Genomic DNA, 25452 nt, shown 5'->3' with positions numbered 1-25452 from the left:
ATCCTTCGCATTCATATCAATTCGAAAAATAAGAACATGACAAAATCGGAGAAACCAAGAGATATTTTTGGAAATTTCAATGTTCTTCTCATAGATTTTATAGGATAAAGAAACTAAAACATATTTCTTAACATATTTGGTGGTATCAATCAAACAAACCACAAACTGATGAAATAAAGCAGAAAATGACATGAATATCACTTAGTTTTCGGTTATTTCGAAGTGGACACAATGCAAATCTCTGCCCCATGTAATGACTTTCTGTGTTTTATACAGAAAAAATAATGATAATAATAATAAACTTGTTGTATTGCATGTCTCTTTTCTTAAAGGGAATTTTTAGGCCTAGAAGTAACAGATTCCAAAGCAAACAAGAACATCAGAGATTCAATCATTTCAGTCCAAGGTATCTATATAAATCTTCATCACCTCTGTGATCATCTATTAAACTTCACTCTCTTATATTTTTCAAACACTCTCAAGTCTCTTGCACAAACCATGAGTGCCTTGTTGATCTTTTTTATTTTTCTCCTTCCAGCTTTTATTCTTCTTACTAGGAGAAGATCATCCAAAAGGCTCCCTCCAGGTCCACTTGGAATACCCATTATAGGCCAAAGCCTTGGCCTTCTTGGAGCCATGAAAACAAACACTGCAGAAAAATGGCTTGAAGAAAGGATAAGAAAGTATGGTCCCATATCAAAGTTAAGCCTCTTTGGCAAACCAACAGTGTTCATTTGTGGTCAGGCTGCAAACAAGTTCGTCTTCACCAGCGACAACAGCACAATATCTAATCAACAAACTAAGTCTACACGCATGATTTTAGGTGACCGGTGTTTGCTAGAACTAAGTGGCGAAGATCACAAACGAGTTAGAGATGCCCTTGTCTCGTTCTTGAAACCAGAATCTTTGAAGATGTATGTTGGCAAGATCGACGAAGAAGTCAAGAAGCACCTTGAGTTGCACTGGCATGGGAAAGAACAAGTCACGGTATGTCGTTGGCTTCACGGTACCAAGATTTTGTCAAATTAAGAATAGCTAGAACTGATATGAGTTTTATTTTTATTGCTGCTAGGTGTTGCCCCTGATGAAGACACTAACATTCGACATAATAGGTTCTCTTTTATTTGGAGTTGAGCGTGGAGCTCGCAGNGGTCCCATATCAAAGTTAAGCCTCTTTGGCAAACCAACAGTGTTCATTTGTGGTCAGGCTGCAAACAAGTTCGTCTTCACCAGCGACAGCAGCACAATATCTAATCAACAAACTAAGTCTACACGCATGATTTTAGGTGACCGGTGTTTGCTAGAACTAAGTGGCGAAGATCACAAACGAGTTAGAGATGCCCTTGTCTCGTTCTTGAAACCAGAATCTTTGAAGATGTATGTTGGCAAGATCGACGAAGAAGTCAAGAAGCACCTTGAGTTGCACTGGCATGGGAAAGAACAAGTCACGGTATGTCGTTGGCTTCACGGTACCAAGATTTTGTCAAATTAAGAATAGCTAGAACTGATATGAGTTTTATTTTTATTGCTGCTAGGTGTTGCCCCTGATGAAGACACTAACATTCGACATAATAGGTTCTCTTTTATTTGGAGTTGAGCGTGGAGCTCGCAGAGATCAGTTTGTTAGTAACTTTAAAGAAATGACCGAAGGAGTATGGGCAGTCCCAGTTAATTTGCCTTTCACACGCTACAACCGCAGCCTGAGAGCAAGTCGAAGGATCCAAAACATGGTGAAAGATCTTATGCGTGAGAAGGCGATGAAACTCGAGCAAAAGATTGCTTCTCCTCATGATGATCTTATCACTTGCTTGCTCAGCATCCGCGATCAGGACAATGTACAAGTAGTTACTGACAAGGAAATTGTCGACAATGTCATGCTTGTCATGGTTGCCGGACATGACACTTCATCTGTTTTAATCACATTCATTATGCGACTTTTACTTAATGATCCTGCAGTTTTTGAAGCTGTACTTGAAGGTATATTTATGGAACTCCCTCCTTTTCTTTGCTTCCATCTTTAGCTTCTATTATTGTAAACAAGCTTGGCGCCTATGGTAAGCAAGGCTCAAAAGTTCGGATGCTTGATTGCTTGCTTGGTTTTGCAGAACAAGAAGAGGTAGCGAATAGCAAGTCTGCGGGAGAGTTACTAACATGGGAAGATCTTGCCAAGATGAAGTACACATGGAGAGTAGCAATGGAAACTCTAAGGACAGTTCCTCCGATCTTTGGTGGCTTCAGGAAGGCTTTGAGAGATATCGAATATGGCGGTTACCTTATCCCTAAAGGGTGGCAAGTAAGTATTGAGAACTTCAACTTCCATTTTCTTTGCTATTGTTTGTGAAAGTAATCTTGCCATAGTATTCAACTGACGTCCTACTGATTCATATATATAGATATTCTGGGCAACAAACATGACTCATATGGATGATAGCATATTCCCAGAACCATCAAAGTTTGACCCTAACAGATTCGAGAACCAAGCCTCGATTCCTCCCTACTGCTTCATTCCATTTGGAGGGGGACCTCGCATATGTCCAGGGTATGAGTTTGTGAGGATCGAAACACTTGTTGTAATTCATTATCTGATCACTCAATTCACATGGAAGTTATCATGCTCAGACACTTCTTTCATTAGAGATCTGATGCCTGTCCCAACGAAAGGACTGCCTATCCAGATTGTGCCAAAGAAGCTATTTTAATAATCTAGTCTAGATATTATGTACTTTTTAGTATGTCAGAGTGGATCTTTAAGGACTTCAGCAGTGTTGCTGCTTATCGTTACATCAGAATCCAGACTTATTTATTTGATCCAGCTTGATTGTAAAATATCAGAGTTGTTTAGAACACTACACTGCAAATTTGTCCCCATGTAACAGTTTGTGTGTTTTATACTGAATAGATAATGACAATAAACTTCTTGCCTTGTGTTTCTCTTTATTGACAAATCTTAAAGGCATATTTTAAGTCTTAGAAATGAGAGATTCCAACCCAGATAACAACAAAAAGTAATTTTAGTTTTAGCTGTCCACATTGTTCCCATCACCTCTTTGGATCCTCTATATGCTTCACTCTTTCTCTCAGTCTCTCTTGCAAAAACCAACCATGAGTACCTGACAAAAGTGAGAAAACAAAAAAGTCAAGACGGGATAGTTTCTCATAATCAAAAAATATGATACCTCATCATGGTAAAAATTAAATAATCAGAAAAGTATACAGACAGGGAAGAGTTAAACAAAAAAAATAAGAGCTTAAAAAGCTATTATGAGTCGGAGAAGTGAGAGATTCCAAGCTTCCAGCACCTGATAACAACAAAAAGATAAAAAATTGGAGAGTAACGTATCCATATGGTAGTTCATCACTTCTGTAGATCTATTCATACAGTTAAAACTCTCTCTTTGTATATCTTCCGGCTCTCCAAAACATGAGTACCTTGTTGATCTTTTTCCTCCTCCTCATCCCAATTCTTTTTCTCCTAACCAGGAGAAGATACTCAGAAAGCTCCCTCAGGTTCACTTGGAATACCGATATAGGCCAAAGCCTTGGCCTTCTTCGAGCCATGAGAGCAAACACTGCAGAACAAGGCTTGAACAAAGGATAAGAAAGTATGGTCCCATATCAAGCTAAGCCTCTTTGGAACACCAACAGTGTTCATTTCTGGTCCGGCTGCAAAAAGGTTCATCTTCACCACTGATGAGAGCACAATTGCAATCAACAGCAAAGTCATTGCGCATGATCTTAGGTGATCGGTGTTTATTGATACTAACCGGTGAAGATCACAAGCGAGTTAGAGGTGCCCTTGTCTCGTTCTTGAAACCAGAATCTTTGAAGAAGTATGTGGGAACATTGATGAAGAAGTCAAAAGCACCTTGAGTTGCATTGGCATGGGAAAGAGCAAGTAACGGTATGTTGATGGCTTTATAGTACCAAGATTTTGTTTCCTTTCCAGCTTCGATTGTGCCAAATTAATCAGTGCTAATTCTAAACTTTGATATGAATTAGATTTTAATTGCTGCTAGGTGCTGCCCCTGATGAAGATTCTAACCTTCAACATAATATGCTCTCTTTTATTTGGAGTTGAGCAAGGAGCCCGGAGAGATCAATTCTTAATAGCTTTCAAGAACTTATAGAAGGAGGTGGTCAATCCCAGTCAACTTGCCTTTCACACGCTACCATCGCGGCCTGAGAGCAAGTCGAAGTGTCCAAAACATGGTGAAAGATCTTATCCGCGAGAAGAGGATGAAATTGAGCAAAAGATTGCTTCTCCTCATGATGATCTTATCACTTGCTTGCTCAGCATCCGTGACCTGAACAAAGAGGAAGCAATTACTGAAAGGAGATTGGGATAATGTCATGCTTGTTATGATTGCTGGACATGATACTTCATCTGTTTTAATCACTTTCATGATGCGTCTTTTAGCTAATGATCCTACTGTTTTTGCAGCAGTACTCGAAGGTATATTCATGAAACTCCCTCCCCGTCTTTTCTTCCATCTTTAGCTTATTTATTAGAGTTCTTTTTATTCTTACCCTTTTAGAGCAAGAAGAATTTAATCCACTTGGTCTCTTTCTGCTCACGTACCATGATAGTTTGAGTTGCATTGTTTATTTGGTTTCGCAGACAAGAAGAGGTAGCAGAGAGCAAGCCCATGGGAGAGTTACTTACATGGGAAGACTTGCCAAGATGAAGTACACGTGGAGAGTAGCATTGGAAACTCTAAGGAATGTTTCTCCGATCTTTGGTGGCTTCAGGAAGGCTTTGAAAGATATCGAATTTGGTGGTTTCCTTATCCCTAAAGGGTGGCAGGTAAGTGATGAAACTTCAAATTCCGTTTCACTTAGCAGTCTATCAAATCAATCCTTTTCTATCCTTGCTAAGTTCATCTTTATAAATATTTGACTGACGCCCTCCTGATTCGATAAGATATTCTGGGTTACACACATGACTCACATGGACGATAGCATATTCCCGGATCCTTCAAAGTTTGATCGACAGATTCGAGAACCAAGCCTCGATTCTCCCTACTGCTACATTCCATTTGGAGGGGCCCTCACATATGTCCAGGATATGAATTTACAAGGATCGAAACACTTGTTACAATCCATTATCTGATTACTCAATTTTCATGGAAGCTACTTGGTGCAGACACTTCTTTCAGTAGAGATCCTATGCCTATACCAGCAAAAGGACTGCTATCCAAATTGCACCAAAGCAGCTATTATAGAAGGCACAAAATATAGGGTGGTAACATCAATTTCAATCCTTGGTCACCTTGAAGCATGATCCAATGGTTGACACTAAGGGTAATGTTAACCCCAATAAGTTACCAATTTCCTATTATGAAATAAGTCCAGTGATTATGTAACTGCTAGTCTGTTGCGCTTGATCTTAGAAAGGATATCAAGACTGTTGTTGTATGAGTTTCCAAATTATATGAAATGAAGAGACTTGTTCAGAGAGCTTGGAGAGGTAGTTTAAGATTCTTGGAGAATGTCTAAATAATGTTTGATGAATCATTATAAGGATTCCTCAATGACAAATCAATTAAAATAGTCACTCATGTACCAATTACCAGGCTGCAAATAACATGTAGCTGTCATGTTCCCTCGTTACTTGTTTTGGTTTTGACTTAGCAAATATCATATGATGTTTTTGATTTTTTTTTTCTTTAGTACATGCTTGATTGCCAGTTCTGAAGAGTGAAAGCAGAGGAATTTAATGAGTTCTTGTTTCACCTTCTCAGAGGAGGTGAGACATAAACAACATAAGAGAAATCCTTTTAGAACGATCTTCGCATTCATATCAATTCGAAAAGTAAGAACATGACAAAATTGGGAAACCAAGAGATTTTTTGGAATTTCAATGTTCTTCTCATAGATTTTATAGATAAAGAAACTAAAACATATTCTTAACATATTTGGTGGTATCAATCAAACAAACCACAAACTGATGAATAAAGCAGAAAATGACATGAATATCACTTAGTTTTCGGTTATTTCGAAGTGGACACACTGCAAATCTCTGCCCCATGTAATGCTTTCTGTGTTTTATACAGAAAAAATAATGATAATAATAATAAACTTGTTTTATTGCATGTCTCTTTTTTAAAGGGATATTTTTAGGCCTAGAAGTAACAGATTCCAAAGCAACAAGAACATCAGAGATTCAATAATTTCAGTCCAAGGTATCTGCATAAATCCTCATCACCTCTGTGATCATCTATAAACTTCACTCTCTTATATTTTCAAACACTCTCAAGTCTCTTGCACAAACCATGAGTGCCTTGTTGATCTTTTTATTTTTCTCCTTCCAGCTTTTATTCTTCTAACTAGGAGAAGATCATCCAAAAGGCTCCCTCCAGGTCCACTTGGAATACCCATATAGGCCAAAGCCTTGGCCTTCTTGGAGCCATGAAACAAACACTGCAGAAAAATGGCTTGAAGAAAGGATAGAAAGATACTAAATAAATGTATAAATTATATAAAAATCGTTATTAACCTGCACAAATCTCTCTAATCTCCCTTTGAACAAATCTCTGTAATCTTCCTTTCCTGTATCTCTCTTTCGACTGTAAAAAATTAGCTATAGTTTGATGAAATGAAGTTTGATGAAATGAACAGATGATAGCTTTCGTTATTCACACGGTACCTGGAAAATGAGGAGAAAACGTTTGTTGCGGGAAGAAATGGCTGAGGAATGCAGACGTTGAGACGAGGAACAGACGGCAACGATGAAGCAGAAGGGACGACGAATTTTGGCGCCGGTTTTCTTTCGCTTTAGCTCTTGTAATTGGAGAAGCGTATTGGAGAAGCTAATATAAACAAAAAAACAATTTTTTACTAAAACGCGAAATTTTTTTTTTTTAAAAAATTTTTAATAACATTATGGACGGGTGTCCATTCAGTATGGACGCCCATCCACAATTAATGGACGGCTGTCCACAAGTTAGGGACGACCATCCAGTGTTTAAAAAATATTTTTTTTAAGAATTAATTTTGGACGGGCGTCAAAAAATTACGGACGCCCGTCCAAAATTAAGGGACGGCCGTCCACAATTGGTGGACAGGCGTCCCCATGAAATTTTTTTTTTTTCATATTTGGGTGAAGGAAATTAATGGACGGCCGTCCATAATGGATGGATGGCCGTCCCTAAGCTTTTACAAAAATTTTTATTTTATTTTAATAGGGACGGGCGTCCATATTATATGGAAGGTCGTCCCTCGCATATGGACGCCCGTCCATATTTGTGGACGCCCGTCCAAAATGGATGGACGGCCGTCCCTAAACTTTTACAAACTTTTTTATTTTATTTTAATAGGGACGAGCGTCCATATTATATGGACATGAACGGCCATCCATATTTGATGAACGGCCGTCCATGTGAGTGAACGGCCGTCTAAATTTGATGGACGGCCGTTCACTAGAAAAAAATTATAAAGAAATAGGAGAACACATTCCATGTCGACCGGTACAAAAATTCGGTGCAAAAATTTCGGTGCTCGTAGTGTTATTGTTGGGTAATTGTTGAATCGTGTTTGAATTTGAAATTGAACTGGAGGCTTTGTCATTTGTTTTTCATTGAATATGGGCTGTCGTTTGTTTTAAGTGAAACTCCAAACCACAGTGGGGCCAGTACCTCCCACAATCAATTCATGAAACAACCAAAAATGATATCTTCCTCTACTCTTTTATTCTAACACCAAATCCTAACTGACAGGACATCTATCTTTGGTGATTTACCCCTTTTGTCCTTCTTGTCCTGCGTGAGTACCAGCTGTGTATTTCGGGTCCATCAGTTTCATGCGAATAATTTTTTGGCAATGGTCATCTCAATTAGACATCACTTAAAATAATCATGCACCAGGTACAATGTTAGCTGTCATTGTTAACTTGGTAGGCTAGGGGTCAAATATGAAATGATATTGTAAGTTAAAGATATATATATATTTTTTTTTTTAAGCTAGTGCATGCTTGATGAATACTCTGGGTCTGGAGATATAGAGAGAATGCAGAGCACTAATGAGTTCTGATTTTATCTTCCCATGGAAAGAGGGTTAAACAGGAACAATAAGTATCCATTGAAAAAGATTCTTCTTCATTTAATCAGGAACAAATTGACCGGACAAAGGTTGAAAAACCAAAAAGTCAAGACGGGATAGTTTTCTCATAATCATAAAATATGATACTCCATCATGGTAAAAATAATAAATCAGAAAAGTATACAGGGGAAGAGTTAAAACAAAAAAAATAAGAGCTTAAAAGCATATTGAAGTCGGAGAAGTGAGAGTTCCAAGCTTCCAGCACCTGATAAACAACAAAAAAGATAAATAATTGAGAGTAACGTATCCATAGGTAGTTCATCACTTCTGTAGATCATATTCATACAGTTAACTTCTCTCTCTTTGTATATCTCCGGCTCTCCCACAAACCATGAGTCCCTTGTTGATCTTTTTCCTCCTCCTCATCCCAATTCTTTTCTCCTAACCAGGAGAAGATACTCGAAAGCTCCCTCCAGGTTCACTTGGAATACCGATTATAGGCCAAAGCCTTGGCCTTCTTCGAGCCATGAGAGCAAACACTGCAGAACAATGGCTTGAACAAGGATAAGAAAGTATGGTCCCATATCAAAGCTAAGCCTCTTTGGAACACCAACAGTGTTCATTTCTGGTCCGCTGCAAACAGGTTCATCTTCACCACTGATGAGAGCCAATTGCTAATCAACAGACAAAGTCTTGCGCATGATCTTAGGTGATCGGTGTTTATTGATACTAACCGGTGAAGATCACAAGCGAGTTAGAGGTGCCCTTGTCTTTCTTGAAACCAGAATCTTTGAAGAAGTATGTGGGCAACTTGATGAAGAGTCAAAAAGCACCTTGAGTTGCATTGGCAGGGAAAGAGCAGTACGGTATGTTGATGGCTTTATAGTACCAAGATTTGTTTCTCTTTCCAGCTTCAGATTGTGCCAAATTAATCAGTGCTTAATTCTAAACTTTGATATGAATTAGATTTTAATTGCTGCTAGGTGCTGCCCCTGATGAAGATTCTAACCTTCAACATAATATGCTCTCTTTTATTTGGAGTTGAGCAAGGAGCCCGGAGAGATCAATTTCTTAATAGCTTTCAAGAACTTAAAGGAGGTGTGTCAATCCCAGTCAACTTGCCTTTCACACGCTACCATCGCGGCCTAGAGCAAGTCGAAGTGTCCAAAACATGGTGAAAGATCTTATCCGCGAGAAGAGGATGAAACTTGAGCAAAAGATTGCTTCTCCTCATGATGATCTTATCACTTGCTTGCTCAGCATCCGTGACCTGAACAAAGAGGAAGCATTACTGAAAGGAGATTGTGGATAATGTCATGCTTGTTATGATTGCTGGACATGATACTTCATCTGTTTTAATCACTTTCATGATGCGTCTTTTAGCTAATGATCCTACTGTTTTTGCAGCAGTACTCGAAGGTATATTCATGAAACTCCTCCCCGTCTTTTCTTCCATCTTTAGCTTCTATTATTTAGAGTTTCTTTTAATTCTTACCCTTTTAGAGCAGAAGAATTTAATCCACTTGGGCTCTTTCTGCTCACGTACCATGATAGTTTGAGTTGCATTGTTTATTTGGTTTCGCAGAACAAGAGAAGGTAGCAGAGAGCAAGCCCATGGGAGAGTTACTTACATGGGAGATCTGGCCAAGATGAAGTACACGTGGAGAGTAGCATTGGAAACTCTAAGGAATGTTTCTCCATCTTTGGTGGCTTCAGGAAGGCTTTGAAAGTATCGAATTTGGTGGTTTCCTTATCCCTAAGGTGGCAGTAAGTGATGAGAACTTCAAATTCCGTTTCACTTAGCAGTCTATCAATCAATCCTTTTCTATCTCTTGCTAAGTTCATCTTTATAAAATATTTGACTGACGCCCTCCTGATTCGTATCTAGATATTCGGGTTACACACATGACTCACATGGACGATAGCTATTCCCGGATCCTTCAAAGTTTGATCCTGACAGATTCGAGAACCAAGCCCGCGATTCCTCCCTACTGCTACATTCCTTTGGAGGGGCCCTCACATATGTCCAGGATATGAATTTACAAGGATCGAAACACTTGTTACAATCCATTATCTGATTACTCAATTTTCATGGAAGCTACTTGGTGCAGACACTTCTTTCAGTAGAGATCCTATGCCTATACCAGCAAAAGGACTGCCTATCCAATTGCACCAAAGCAGCTATATAAAGGCACAAAATATAGGGTGGTAACATCAATTTCAATCCTTGGTCACCTTGAAGCCATGATCCAATGGTTGACACTAAGGTAATGTTAACCCCAATAGTTACCAATTTCCTATTATGATAATCAGTCCATGATTATTACTGCTAGTCTGTTGCGCTTGATCTTCAGAAAGGATATCAAGACTGTTGTTGTAGAGTTTCCAATTATTATGAAATGAAGAGACTTGTTCAGAGAAGCTTGGAGAGGTAGTTAAGATTCTTGAGAAATGTCTTAAATAATGTTTGATGTGAATCATTATAGGATTCCTCATGACAAATCAATTAAATAGTCACTCATGTACCAATTACCAGGCTGCAAATAACATGTAGCTGTCATGTTCCCTCGTTACTTGTTTTGGTTTTGACTTCAAATATCATATGATGTTTTGATTTTTTTTTCCTTATGTACATGCTTGATTGCCAGTTCTGAAGAGTGAAACGAGGAATTAAATGAGTTCTTGTTTCACCTTCTCAGGAGTGAGACTAACAACAATAAGAGAAATCCTTTTAGAACGATCTTCGCATTCATATCAATTCGAAAAGTAAGACATGACAAAATGGAGAAACCAAGAGATATTTTTGGAAATTTCAATGTTTTTCTCATAGATTTTAGAGATAAAGAAACTAAAACATATTTCTTAACATATTTGGTGGTATCAATCAAACAAACCACAAACTGATGAAAAAGCAGAAAATGACATGAATATCACTTAGTTTTCGGTTATTTCGGTGGACACACTGCAAATCTCTGCCCCATGTAATGACTTCTGTGTTTTATACAGAAAAAAATGATAATAAAATAAACTTGTTTTTATTGCAGTCTCTTTTTTTTAAAGGGATATTTTTAGGCCTAGAAGTAACAGATTCCAAAGCAATAAGAACATCAGAGATTCATAATTTCAGTCCAAGGTATCTGCATAAATCCTCATCACCTCTGTGATCATCTATTAAACTTCACTCTCTATTTTTTCAAACACTCTCAAGTCTCTTGCACAAACCATGAGTGCCTTGTTGATCTTTTTTTTTTTCTCCTTCCGTTTTATCCTTCTAACTAGGAGAAGATCATCCAAAAGGCTCCCTCCAGTCCACTTGGAATACCCATTATAGGCCAAAGCCTTGCCTTCTTGGAGCCATGAAAACAAACACTGCAGAAAAATGGCTTGAAAAAGGATAAAAGTATGGTCCCATATCAAAGTTAAGCCTCTTTGAAACCAAGTGTTCATTGTGGTCAGGCTGCAAACAAGTTCGTCTTCACCAGCGACAGCAGCACAATATCTAATCAACAAACTAAGTCTACACGCATGATTTTAGGTGACCGTGTTTGCTAGAACTAAGTGGCGAAGATCACAAACGATTTAGAGATGCCCTTGTCTCGTTCTTGAAACCAGAATCTTTGAAGATGTATGTTGGCAAGATCGACGAAGAAGTCAAGAAGCACCTTGGTTGCACTGGCATGGGAAGACAAGTCACGGTATGTCGTTGGCTTCACGGTACCAAGATTTTGTCAAATTAAGAATAGCTAGAACTGATATGAGTTTTATTTTTATTGCTGCTAGGTTTGCCCCTGATGAAGACACTAACATTCGACATAATAGGTTCTCTTTTATTTGGAGTTGAGCGTGGAGCTCGGAGAGATCAGTTTTGTTAGTAACTTTAAGAAATGACCGGGAGTATGGGCAGTCCCAGTTAATTTGCCTTTCACACGCTACCAACCGCAGCCTGAGAGCAATCGAAGGATCCAAAACATGGTGAAAGATCTTATGCGTGAGAAGGCGATGAAACTCGAGCAAAAGATTGCTTCTCCTCATGATGATCTTATCACTTGCTTGCTCACATCCGCGATCAGGACAATGTACAAGTAGTTACTGACAAGGAAATTGTCGACAATGTCATGCTGCTTTCATGGTTGCCGGACATGACACTTCATCTGTTTTAATCACATTCATTATGCACTTTTACTTAATGATCCTGCAGTTTTTGAAGCTGTACTTGAAGGTATATTTATGGAACTCCCTCCTTTTCTTTGCTTCCATCTTTAGCTTCTATTATTGTAAACAAGCTTGGCGCCTATGGTAAGCAAGGCTCAAAAGTTCGGATGCTTGATTGCTTGCTTGGTTTTGCAGAACAAGAAGAGGTGAGCGAAGAGCAGTCCGCGGAGAGTTCAACATGGAAGATCTTGCCAAGATGAAGTACACATGGGAGATACAATGGAAACTCTAAGAACAGTTCCTCCGATCTTTGGTGGCTTCAGGAAGGCTTTGAGAGATATCGAATAGGGGCGGTCCTTATCCCTAAAGGGTGGCAAGTAAGTATTGAGAACTTCAACTTCCATTTTCTTTGCTATTGTTTGTGAAGTTCTTGCCATAGTATTCAACTGACGTCCTACTGATTCATATATATAATATTCTGGGCAACAAACATGACTCATATGATGATAGCATATTCCCAGAACCATCAAAGTTTGACCCTAACGATTCGAGAACCAAGCCTCGATTCCTCCTACTGCTTCATTCCATTTGGGGGACCTCGCATATGTCCAGGGTATGAGTTTGTGAGGACGAAACACTTGTTGTATTCATTATCTGATCACTCAATTCATGGAAGTTATCATGCTCAGACACTTCTTCATTAGAGATCTGATGCCTGTCCCACGCAAAGGACTGCCTATCCAGATTGTGCCAAAGAAGCTATTTTAATAATCTAGTCTATATTTATGTACTTTTTAGTATGTCAGAGTGGATCTTTAAGGACTTCAGCAGTGTTGCTGCTTCATGTTACATCGAATCCAGACTTATTTATTTGATCCAGCTTGATTGTAAAATATCAGATTGTTTAGAACACTACACTGCAAATTTGTCCCCATGTCAGTTTGTGTGTTTTATACTGATAGATAATACAATAAACTTCTTGCCTTGTGTTTCTCTTATTGACAAATCTAAAGGCATATTTAAGTCTTAAATGAGAATTCCAACCCAGATAACACAAAAAAGTAATTTTAGTTTTAGCTGTCCACATTGTTCCCATCACCTCTTTGGATCCTCTATAGGCTCACTCTTTCTCTCATTCTCTCTTGCAAAAACCACCATGGTACCTTCTTGTAGGGTGAGCGTTCTGGGTATCCTGTATTTTTTGAAGAATCAAAACCGAACCGCACAGTGCAGGTTCCCAAAAAAGGAATCTAAACCGGACTGCACATACAGTTCTTAAATTCAAGGAACTAGACCTCAAATGTAAGTTCCGACTCCTTTCCCAGTACCCCGTAAAATCATTACTCCCCTACTAGTTTAAAAAATGACAAAAATACCTTAAAAGTTCATAATACACCCCTAACAAATTTTGATTACTCTTCATTTGTGTCCATGCACTCTAATCATCTAATCAATTAAATTTCTAACATTAATAATTACTAATGTTTAATGTTTATAAATATAATGTCATAATTATTAAGTAATCATTTAATTATGTAATGTTATAATTAATTAAGTGATCATACTACAATGTAATTGTAATGTTATAATTAATTAAGTATATTCTATTAACTATAATATAAATTATAATTAATTAAATTTCTAATCATTTAACTAAGTTTGTACTAATGTTTATAATAGAATGTTAAATTAATTAAGTAATCATACTATAATTTATAATTAATATTATAATTATTAAGTAATCATACTATAATTATTTAATGTTATAATTAATTAAAATTATAATCATTTAAGTAAATATTGTGTAAATTACTAATGTTTATAATTAATGTCTAATCAATTAAGTAATCATTTAATTATGTAATGTTATATTAATTTGTGATCATCCTATAATGTAATGTTATAATGAATTAAGTAATCATACTATAAATCTATATTTATAGTGTAATTAATTAAATTTCTAATTATTTAATTAATTCACTATGTTTATATGAAATGTTATAATTGATTAAATAATCATACTATAAATCTATAATGTATTGTTATAATTAATTAAATTTTTTTTAATCATTTATTAGTAATATAAATGTAATAAATGGTTAATGTTATATGTAATGTTATAAATTTAACTAATTAAGTAATCATTTAACTATGTAATGCTATAATTAATTAAGTGATCATAATATATGTAATGTAATAATGTTATAATTAATTGCATAATAATTTAATTAAGTAATTATTTTTTTATAATGTAATGTTACATAATTAAATAATCTACTAAAATTTATAAAAATGTTAATATGTTATAGTTTATTAAATTTCTAATCATTTAATTAAGTATTGTACTAATTTTATGTAGTAAATTATTATGTTTATAATAAAATATCATAATCAATTAAGTAATCATTTAATTATGTAACTTTAATTAATTATGATAATACTATAATGTAATGTTACAATGAATTAAGTATCATACTAATAATCTATAATTTTAATTAATTAAATTTCTAATCTTTAATTAATATACTAATGTTTATTGAAATGTTTATAATTGATTAAGTAGTTATACTAAATCTATAATGTAATGTTTAATTATTATTGATCATAATATAATGTAATGTAATAATGTTATATTTAATTATATTATTTAACCATGTAATGCTTAATTAATAAATTTTTAATCATTTAATAAGTATCATTTGTATAAATGTAATGTTATAATTAATATTATAATATAATGTCATAATCAATTAAATAATCATCTAATTATGTAATTTTAAATTAATTATATAATTATATATAATGAAATGTATAATGAATTAAGTAATTATACTATAAATCTTTAATATAATATTATAATTAATTTGTTTATAATAGAATGTTATATATTAAGTAATCATTTAATTATAATGTAATGTTACAATTAATTAAGTAATCATTAATAAATTATAATGTAATGTTAAATTAATTAAATTCTAATCATTTAATTAAGTATTATGCTAATTATTATGTGTAAATTAGTAATTACTAATGTTTATATATAATGTCATAACAATTAGATAATCATTTAATTATGTATGTTATAATAATTAGTGTCATACTATAATGTAATGTTATAGTGAATTAGTAATCATATTATAAATCTTTAATGTAATATTATAATTAATTAAATTTTTAATCATTAATTAAGTATTGTACAATTTTATAATGAGTGTCATATTGATTAAGTAATATACTATAATCTATAATGTAATACTATAATTTATTAAATTTCTAATTATTTAATTAAGTAATATACTAAAGTTTTAAGTCAATAATGTAAGTAATTAATTATGTAGGTAATGCTATAATTAATTATTCTATAAATCAATTAAGTAATGTTATAATTATAATTAATTAAGTAATCATTTTAACTATAATGAATGATATAATTGATTAAGTATGATATTTAACTAGTAATTATTATTAATGTTTATTATTTATCATTATAATTAATTAATTGCTAATTTACTATAGATATTAGAACTGATATTGAGTAAATAACAAATATATTATTATTCATCAAAATACTTATTCAAAATAATTCTTTTAATAACATTAAAACCTTTTATTGGATCCTAATCCCATTATACACTTAATTAATTAAACCTTATATTAATATATTATAATATTTAAAGTTTTTAATGTGCAGTTTATATGTAATAAGTATAATTGTATTTATTTAATTCAGGTTATTCTAAATTTAACTTTTTCTATTTTATTTTTTTTATGTAAATAATGAACCCCCCCTTTTCACAAATATTTCATTGCAGCCCAATTTCCAAACCAGGTTCCAAAAATTTGATTCCAAACAGTTTTAAACTGGATACCCTCTACAAGTTCCAAGCATGTTCCAAACTGGGTACCCTCTACATGTTCTTTTTTTTAGGTTCCGGTTCGGTTCTAGTTCTCTACCATAAGAACCGAACTGCACAATGTCGGTTCTAATAAATGGAACCGAACCTACCTGCACATATCGTTTTTCAGTTCTACCTGCAGGTTCTGGTTCTATCCGTTACCCGTGCTCACCCCTACCTTCTTGACTTTTTTCCTTATCCACCTCCCAGTTTTCTTTTCCTGCTTAGGGAAGAGCATAAAAAGGTTCCTCCCAGTTCACTCGAACTTCCCATTAAAGGCCAAAGCTTGGCCTTCTTAGAGTTAGAGCCATGAGGCCAAGGCTTCGGCCTATAATGGGCAAAAAAAGAAAGTATGGTCCCGACAAAGTTACCTCATGGAACACCAACCAGTGACAGCATATTCGGAGAACATCAAAAGTTGATCCAAGTAGATTTGAGAATCAACCGTCAATTCCTCCTTACTGCCATATTCCATTGGAGGGGGACCTCGTTATGTCCAGAATATGAGCTTGCCAAATCGAAATCCTTGATGCAATTAATTATCTAGTCACTGGATTTACATGGAAGCCACTATGTTCAGGCAAATTTTTCAGTAGGGATCCTGTGCCTTCCCAACTAAAGGACTAGTTAATTGATTCATGTAACTGATACAATGGATCTTTCAGAATAGTTTCAGTAGGTCGCTGCTTTAGTTGCATCGAAATCTATACACATTCTATTCCATCAAGCTCATGATGATTTTGTCATGAAATCAGGGTCCGAAACATGAAAATCGCAGCATTTCTTTGGCAGACTCTGCATACTAATTGAGCAATTGTAGCTCAAAACTACAGCCTGAAATTGAACTTAAATTTCGATCTTAACATATCGATTAGCAAGCAAACAGATAATGAAATTGCCAACCACAATCTAATTCTACTAAGATTATCCTAATAATAATGTTCTATATTGCAACGCTAGATCAATCCCGCTAAACAGATAAAACTGCAAAGCTAAGAAACTAGCAAAAAATTAACTACAAATCATCTGCTAAGTTTACATTGTACAACATTTGATAGCTGAGGTGGTCTTTCAAATTCCTATCACCATATATACATCAGTAGTCAAACTTGTTTCTTTTGCATCTCTCCTAATCATCATCAACAATATATTGGATTCCGCACAAAAACCAGTATCACATCAACCGTAACTGACAAATTCCAAGGGAAATCAATTGAAGTGTTTCAGCATCCTCTTGCCTGGAGTATTTCAGTGGCAGAGATTATTGACACCTTTCATTCCAGTGGATATGATTTGGTGTTCAACAGTTCTTCATTCTGGCGTATTTCGGGGGCGAGACGGACACCGTTCATTATGAGGATATGGGTCCAAGGTATTGATCCAGGCAATTCCATACGATACTTTCCTTTAATCTGACAATAAGGTAGCTTCACATCATCGTTCCGTTGCACCACTTTGGTAGACGGCTTGATTATTCTCAAAAAACCTGAGCATGTAGGCATCTCTAATCTGCAATTTCAACCATAAATGAGTTAGCCTAAATAACCAAACGAATCTCTACATTACTTTTGACACTTTGTTGTCAAATAATTATGATTTTTTAATGCCATAAGTTAAAATATACATTGACAATAGATTATAGAAGGTCAATAGTCATCCATTTGAGAGATGTTTGTGTTATTTCCTCTACCATGCTTTTCAGGTGGCCTAGGTTTGGGTGGGTATATTGATCCTAGGTATTATTCGTAAGCAAATGGAAAATAATACTATATTCTGACAGCCAAAATTAGCCTAAAAGCATTGTATAACATTTATTGGTAAATAAGTGGGGTTGCAAGCATTCTAGATAGACGAACCGTAAACTCGGTGACTTGAATAGAGCTAGCAATTGGATCAAACATCCTGCCTCCTTATACATTTCGAGAACGAAAGCAATACATGATGTTGACTTCCCATCACTATAACCCAATCATCCTGCTCAGGAATTGTCAGCAGTTCATCAAAGTATAGCCCACGCTTTTCAGTTTCTACTAATAAATCGGAAGATCAAGATCCTGAAAAAAACAAAAACTTATCAAGTATTCAATAATGACATGTTGCACATTGTATTTCAACAATAATTTGTTTATCACTTAACAATTAGTCTAACATTTTTGTAGACAAGGGACCGGTGTTAAGATTAAGCCATCTTATCCATTTTTTTGCTCAGATACTTAAGTGAAAAATGTCTAATCTAAAAGATCAAAATAAAGATGTTTACCATGTTAATTGTCCTACCAAAGTTCACAAACTGAATTATCTAATAAGTATTGTTTGATGCATGAAGCACCAGATTTCAGACATTTTAATTATAAAACAGAAGCATGATCTGGAATGGAGACTAATTTTTATTATACCTGAGTTCCAAGCCGCTTGTTCAAGGCTTCATTCCACATATTTGCAGCATAGTGCCGGCTGTATATGGTTCCACATAGTCATAACAGAAGCAACCTGTAAGACCATAATGTTAGCATTCAACTTTTAATCATGAACAGAGAAACTATATTCTTCATAAAATTCAATTGCAAATACACAAGATGGAAAGCACAACTGAAATTATAACCATTATAAAACTGGTTAGCAGTCGAAGAACTATAACATCTAAATTTCAATCTGATAAAGGCAGAAAACAAGGAGGCCATCGCATCATTATAATATAGAATTGTTTTTGTGCCTATGAGCTTAACACTGGATTTAATAAGAAATTCAAAGAGACAATGAAACAAAATCTCCTGGGCCTTTTCTTGGTGCACCCCCTTGTTTTCAAGCAACATGTAAAGCTCACAATGACAGAATAGAGTAATATCACCAACACAACAAATACTTTCAAAAGAATGAGTAGACGACAAATCATCAGATATAAACTTGGGTGGCAAGAAGTGAAAAGCTGATTAGACAATGAAAAGAAGGAAATATAAGGAAGAAGAGAATATCATAACACATATATTCAGATACGGAAAATTTATTACCAGATGAGCATCCAAGGGGGTGGATAATTGCCATCTATAGTGTCTATCCAGCTAAATATCAGGTTATGATACCATAAGGTTTTCCTGCCATGCTTAAGCATACTCCCATGCAGCAGTCTCATTAACCTGCCTCGAATATCAGGATGCAAAGGAAGCAATGCTATATGGGGATTGGAATCATCCTTATTCAGCTCAAATTCCCACCATTCATCCCAGGGTACACTGCAATTATATCTTCACCCTGAAAAATGAAAGGCAAACTCAGTATTAATCTATACTACCAGAAGATATAATCAGCCACCACTTGATTTCCTAGCCCATAATAATCTAGCATACCCAAATATCAGTAACAAGAAATTTTCGAAACAGCATTTCAAGACTCACTTAATCCCTCATAGGCTGTTTGCATGTGGTTAATCATTCGTATAAGAGATTTAGCAACAGATTTGTTGTTCTCTATAAACTAAAAGAACTAGTTATGTTGAGGATGTTACAATGAAGGCAGAACTGGGAACACATAAGGATATAACATTTAATTGTACACCCAAAAAAAATCTGTAAATAGCATGAAACATTCAATAGCAATGCCACAACTAAATAGCTCCAGCAACAGTTTTGCACTACATATTGATAATACCAGACTAAAGGTTCTAACTGGAAGTAAATGAAATTTAAGAAATAAAATGACCTGAAGGACCTCATAACAGTTTCAAACTCAATGGAGTCCTATAATACATCATTTCTTAGAAAGTCTATGGTTTTACTGGTCATTTTCGTGCCCTGATTCACCAACCCTAGCTTCCCTTCAGAACCCTTAAGCAACAGCAGAATGACCAGCGTAAGATCCCTGACCCACTTCTCCAAAGTCTCAAAACCTCCCCACCTTCCACGGATCTTTGAAATTGCAAGGAAATCGCCAGTTTAATGCCTTCAACACTGACATTTGTAACCCAGGGCTTAGGACGCTCTTCAAGTTAGCTCCCATGTGCTTGTTGAGAAACCCAATATTGGAGCTCTCACCCCATCCAGTATTAGTAAATAGAGGAAAGACATCCCATAGTGCTTCAAGGGTTCCAAGCATCCCAGCTTGCATGAGGAAGATTGAAACTCCCTTGTTTTTCACCTGATATTATATAAGTACACACACAGAATAGAAAACAAATATGTGTTTCAACTTCAAAACTGTCTACAACAAGGGGTAGTTCTGAATAATAGAAAGTTGAAACTCACATATTCATACTCGGCTTTCCCTTCCCACTCTTTGAATTCAAAAGTATGCTCCCGGACAAAATAGTAGTCCCAAGACACACGGTACGGTTGCAAAGACATAAAGATCCATGCATGTCAACTAGAGCTTTGGTAACCTGGATAGCACATAGATACTTCTTTAAGTACTTTAAGTTTTGAAATGTAACAACCAATTCTTTTACTGACCGATAAGAGACACAAGCAGTTACAACTAAATAACTTCCAAGTAAAATTACAAGGCAGAAGCTGAAAAGCACAATCAAATCTGATACCTAACAAAAAACAACCCAAATTCCTAAATTCAACCTAAACACAAAACATTATCCACAAAACCTAAATATTCACAAGACAACAAACGTCAACAGAACCAATCAGCCACAAAGTTACAAAAGAAACATGCAAATCAAATTATTTAATGAACCATAACTCGAGAAAACCTCAAATTCAGCTCCAGAAAGTTCAAAATCACGCAACTAAACAGACCCAATAGTCTCACCATTTCATCCAAACAAAAACCACAAAATCTATGAAAGTAATTCGAAAACCTAAACTTTAAGCAAACCCTTTCTCTAACACAATAAAACAAAAAAAAAAAAAAAAAAAAAAAAAAAAAGGCCAACTTACCAGATGAGCAAAATCCAATTACCCACATAACAAATTTCCCAAAAAAAAAAAAAAAAAAAAAAAAGGAGTACCTTGATATGAAGAGTCCCACCACCAAACTCAGAGCCAGACTTTATGAAACTCCATCCACGCCTGGTTCTCATAAAGCACGCACCCTTCCACTCAACGGTGTCATTTAACGAGGACGAACCCCAAACGCCGGCGCAGTCCGCCGCGCCTTTGAGCGAGTTCAAGATTGCCCAGACCTGTCGGGGCAACAGAGGAAGAACATCGCGAGGGTGAAAGGGTAATTCGTCGAACAGGTTGCGTGCGTGAACAGAACGATAACATTGTGAAAACGTCAAACAAAGAGAAGAAGATGAAGGAGATGGCGCCATGATCGGAGTTGAAGGCATCAGAATCGAGAAATCAACACTGGGTTTAAAGTGTTGTTCTTCGTTTAAGCATTCTATCTGGGTTCGCTTGATGATTCTTGGACGCATAGCCATTAATTTTGGTTTGTTATTTTATTAGCATTGTCGCTTTTGCAAAATTCAAGGTTTTCATTATAAACGATTAATCATACATCTAATTAGACTTGAATAATTTGTATATTTTAATATTTTATATTATATTTAAAATTCATTTAGTGTTGAAATTGTATTATAGTTTTTGTACCATATCATGGTCTAAAGTTTAGAAAAAACAAAACACTAATTAAAACTTATATTTCTATTCTACATACTCCTTTTAGTATATTTTTGTACCTTTGAAATTTCTATTACTAAAGGTTTCTCTTGTCTTGAGTATCATAAACTTGTACATGTTTCTTTAACGTCACCATCATTTATTACTTGTAGGGAACTACAACCTCCATGTTAAAACAAATTATGAAATTATTCCACCTAACTTTTCTCATATAATCGGGACTTTTTTTTTTTTTTTTTCTTTTGAAAAATGTAAACAAAACCCACATTAGATTGAACTCAATGTTTATGATACGTGATTTGTTTAAATAAAGTTAAGAGTCTTAAGTTTGGAATTCAGATCAAGTTTTTTCATAATCGATTTATAAATTACTTCTTACATATTAGAAACATGACTGAAAAATTTGGTAATATTATCGAAGATAATTTAAAACAATAAAAAAAAAAGTATAAATTGTGAATTCAAAATTGGCAAATGTAGTAAGAGAAAAATGTATCGAGGCATTTCTCCTTCTCAAGGTATCTTTAGAAGTATATATGCTTGCAACTTTGAATATTCTTTTAAGATATTTTTTTCCTCAACTAAGCTTGCAACTTTGAATATTCCTCTACAATACGTTTTTTCTCGACTAATCTTTAAAGTTCATTAAACACCCTATAAGCTCAGATAAGTCATAATGTTATTGTATTAGGTGACCCTAAGGTTTGAATTTATTAATTCAAGGAAGAGAGCAAATTTCCTTGACCGTCAGGCCAATATCCCAACTCTCTCTTACAATTTTCACAGATAAACAAAACAGGAGGAAGAATTTTGATCACAAACTTCAACCACATACGCAAAGCTTTATCCTTCCTCATGAACCATCCTCCAACCATATTTCCCATCAAATCCCGGTCCTCACTTGCCTCTAGAGCTAAAACCAATCCAACGGCTCAAAAGGGGGCTATATTCTCATGGACCACCTCAGAGTTGATTACTTTTTTCTATGGTTCCATTTGCACACAAGTTATAGAACCCTATAGCCCCACGCATATTCTATTTGCACCACAATCTTCTTCTTCTTCTTTTATCAGTCTCTCCATGGAAATCCCACTTCTGTTTTAAGCCACAAGTTTCATGCATTTCCCTCAACATGTTTATATATAGCTTCTCATTGCACTCTTGTTTCGATTCTCTTAGAGCCAGTATTCTTCAATGGCTATCCTACCCCATCAAAAATGTTCATTAAGGTCCCTAGAATATGTCCCCACATGGCATCGGCCGTGCCACAGTACGCGTGTCATATGCTCAGCCTCTACCAGTACCAAGCCTGAGCCCAGGTCGAGCAGTCCTAACCAGCTAATCATCGAGCCACGGCTATTAGCTTCTCCTCCTCTGTTCAATGACCCAACTTTGCAGTCAACATCGGCTCATCGAGCTTGGGTCGCAACTGGGTGCACCACTGTGCTTATTTCACTAGCCAAGTCCATGGTGGCTGCAGCCTCTTCTCATGTCTGGCTTGAGCCCATTTTGGCAGGCTACGTTGGTTACATTTTAGCTGATCTTGGGTCCGGTGTCTACCACTGGGGCATTGATAATTACGGTGATGCTTCAACGCCGATTTTCGGTTCACAAATTGATGCCTTCCAGGGTCATCATAAGTGGCCCTGGACGATCACCAGGCGCCAATTTGCTAACAATTTGCATTCCTTAGCTAAAGCCATAACCTTTACAGTGTTACCTTTGGATATCTTTTGTAATGATGCAAGTATTACTGGATTTGTGAGTGTCTGCGCAGGCTGCATTATGTTTAGCCAGCAATTTCATGCCTGGGCTCATGGTACTAAGAGCAAGTTGCCGCCATTAGTGGTGGCGTTACAGGATGCAGGGGTGCTTGTGTCGCGGTCACAACACGCTGTACATCACAGGCCGCCTTACAACAACAATTACTGCATAGTAAGTGGAGTTTGGAATGAGTTTTTGGATAAACAGAAGGTGTTTGAAGTCTTGGAGATGGTCTTGTTTTTCAAACTTGGTGTTCGACCCCGGTCTTGGAGTGAACCCAACTCTGAGTGGGCTGAAGAGGCTGAGACTCCTTCTCAAGTTGCAGCACGCTGATAATTTTTTTTTTCTTCTCGAGGGTTTGATAAGTTTATGGCCATTTCCTTTTTCTTTTTGATGGATAAGGTGAAGGAGGAAAACAAAACAATATTGCTACTTTTATGGATCAGTCCTCTGCTAGATACAATTTATAAACAAAATTCTACAGGGTGAAGATTGTGGGGCGACCTGAATTAGTGGTTGCAAGCATTCTAGATAGACGAACCGTAAACTCGGTGACTTGAATAGAGCTAGCAATGGATAAACAATCCTGCCTCCTTATACATTTCGAGAACGAAAGCAATACATGATGTGACTTCCCATCACTATAAACCCAATCATCCTGCTCAGGAATTGTCAGCAGTTCATCAAAGGATAGCCACGCTTTTCAGTTTCTACTAATAAATCGGGAAGATCAAGATCTGTAAAAAAACAATAAAACTTAATCAAGTATTCAATAATGACATGTTGCACATTGATTTCAACAATAATTGCTTAATCACTTAACAAGTAGTCTAACATTTTTGTAGACAAGGGACCGGTGTTAAGATTAAGCCATCTTATCCAAGTTTTGCTCATGAAATACTTAAGTGAAAAATGTCTAATCTAAAAGATCTAAAATAAAGATGTTTACCATGTTAATTGTCCTACCAAAGTTCACAAACTAATTATCTATAAGTAAATTGTTGATGCATGAAGCACCATGATTTCAAGACATTTTAATTATAAAAACGAGGAAGCATGATCTGGGAAATGGAGACTAATTTTTTATATACCTGAGTTCCAAGCCGCTTGTTCAAGGCTTCATTCCACATATTTGCAGCATAGGGCTGTATATGGTTCCACATAGTCATAACAGAAGCAACCTGTAAGACCATAATGTTAGCATTCAACTTTTAATCATGAACAGAGAAACTAATTCATTCATAAAATTCAATTGCAAATACCAAGATGGAAAGCACAACTAGAATTATAACATTATAAAACTGGTTAGCAGTCGAAGAACTATAACATCTTAAGATTTCAATCTGAAAGGCAGAAAACAAGGAGGCCATCGCATCATTAGTAATATAGAATTGTTATTTGTGCCTATGAAGGCTGAACACTGGATTTAATAAAGAAATCAAAGAGACAAATGAAACAAAATCTCCTGGGCCATTTTCTTGGTGCACCCCCTTGTTTTCAGAGGCAACATGTAAAGCTCACAATGACAGAATAGAGGTTAATATCACCAACACAACAAATACTTTCAAAAGATGAGTAGACGACAAATCATCAGTATAAAACTTGTGGTCAAGAAGGGAAAAGCTGAAGACAATGAAAAGAAGGAAATATAAGGAAAGAAGAGAATATCATAACACATATATTCAGATACGGAAAATTTATTACAGATGAGCATCCAAGGGGGTGGATAATTGCATCTATAGTGTCTATCCAGCAAATATCAGGTTATGATAACCATAAGTTTTCCTGCCATGCTTAAAGCATACTCCCATGCAGCAGTCATAAACCTTGCCGATAATCAGGATGCAAAGGAAGCAATGCTATATGGGGTTGGAATCATCCTTATTCAGCCAAATTCCCACCATCATCCCAGGGTACACTGCAATTATATCTTCACCCTGAAAAAATGAAAGGCAAACTCAGTATTAATCTAATGACTAACAGAAGTATATAATCCGCCACCACTTGATTTCCTAGCCCATTAATTCTAGCATAAT

At 35.7% G+C, this 25452-nt stretch overlaps 2 protein-coding genes and 4 pseudogenes across 2 annotated transcripts; 5 read left to right on the top strand and 1 right to left on the bottom strand.

The window, feature by feature from the left end:
• The first annotated feature begins 498 nt into the window (after positions 1-498).
• Positions 499-2859, top strand: LOC116107306 (cytochrome P450 716B1-like). The gene is made up of 4 exons (XM_031393592.1): positions 499-987; positions 1536-1977; positions 2106-2293; positions 2394-2859. The coding sequence occupies exons 1-4, from the start codon at positions 499-501 to the stop codon at positions 2697-2699; spliced, it is 1425 nt and encodes a 474-aa protein (XP_031249452.1). The 3' UTR covers positions 2700-2859.
• A 562-nt stretch (positions 2860-3421) lies between these two features.
• On the top strand, positions 3422-5222 carry LOC116105772 (annotated as a pseudogene).
• A 1472-nt stretch (positions 5223-6694) lies between these two features.
• LOC116106763 lies at positions 6695-10249 on the top strand (annotated as a pseudogene).
• A 40-nt stretch (positions 10250-10289) lies between these two features.
• On the top strand, positions 10290-12957 carry LOC116106752 (annotated as a pseudogene).
• A 4428-nt stretch (positions 12958-17385) lies between these two features.
• Positions 17386-21715, bottom strand: LOC116105918 (annotated as a pseudogene).
• A 970-nt stretch (positions 21716-22685) lies between these two features.
• LOC116105927 (fatty acid desaturase 4, chloroplastic-like) lies at positions 22686-23921 on the top strand. The gene has a single exon (XM_031392293.1). It carries the CDS (start codon positions 22847-22849, stop codon positions 23747-23749), a length of 903 nt encoding a protein of 300 aa, XP_031248153.1. The 5' UTR covers positions 22686-22846; the 3' UTR covers positions 23750-23921.
• Positions 23922-25452: the final 1531 nt, after the last annotated feature.

This window comes from Pistacia vera, unplaced genomic scaffold, assembly GCF_008641045.1.
Source record: "Pistacia vera cultivar Batoury unplaced genomic scaffold, PisVer_v2 Contig117, whole genome shotgun sequence".
NCBI classification, from domain to species: domain Eukaryota; kingdom Viridiplantae; phylum Streptophyta; class Magnoliopsida; order Sapindales; family Anacardiaceae; genus Pistacia; species Pistacia vera.
Note: the sequence above shows the minus strand (reverse complement) of the source record. Positions and strands in the feature narration are given on the sequence as shown.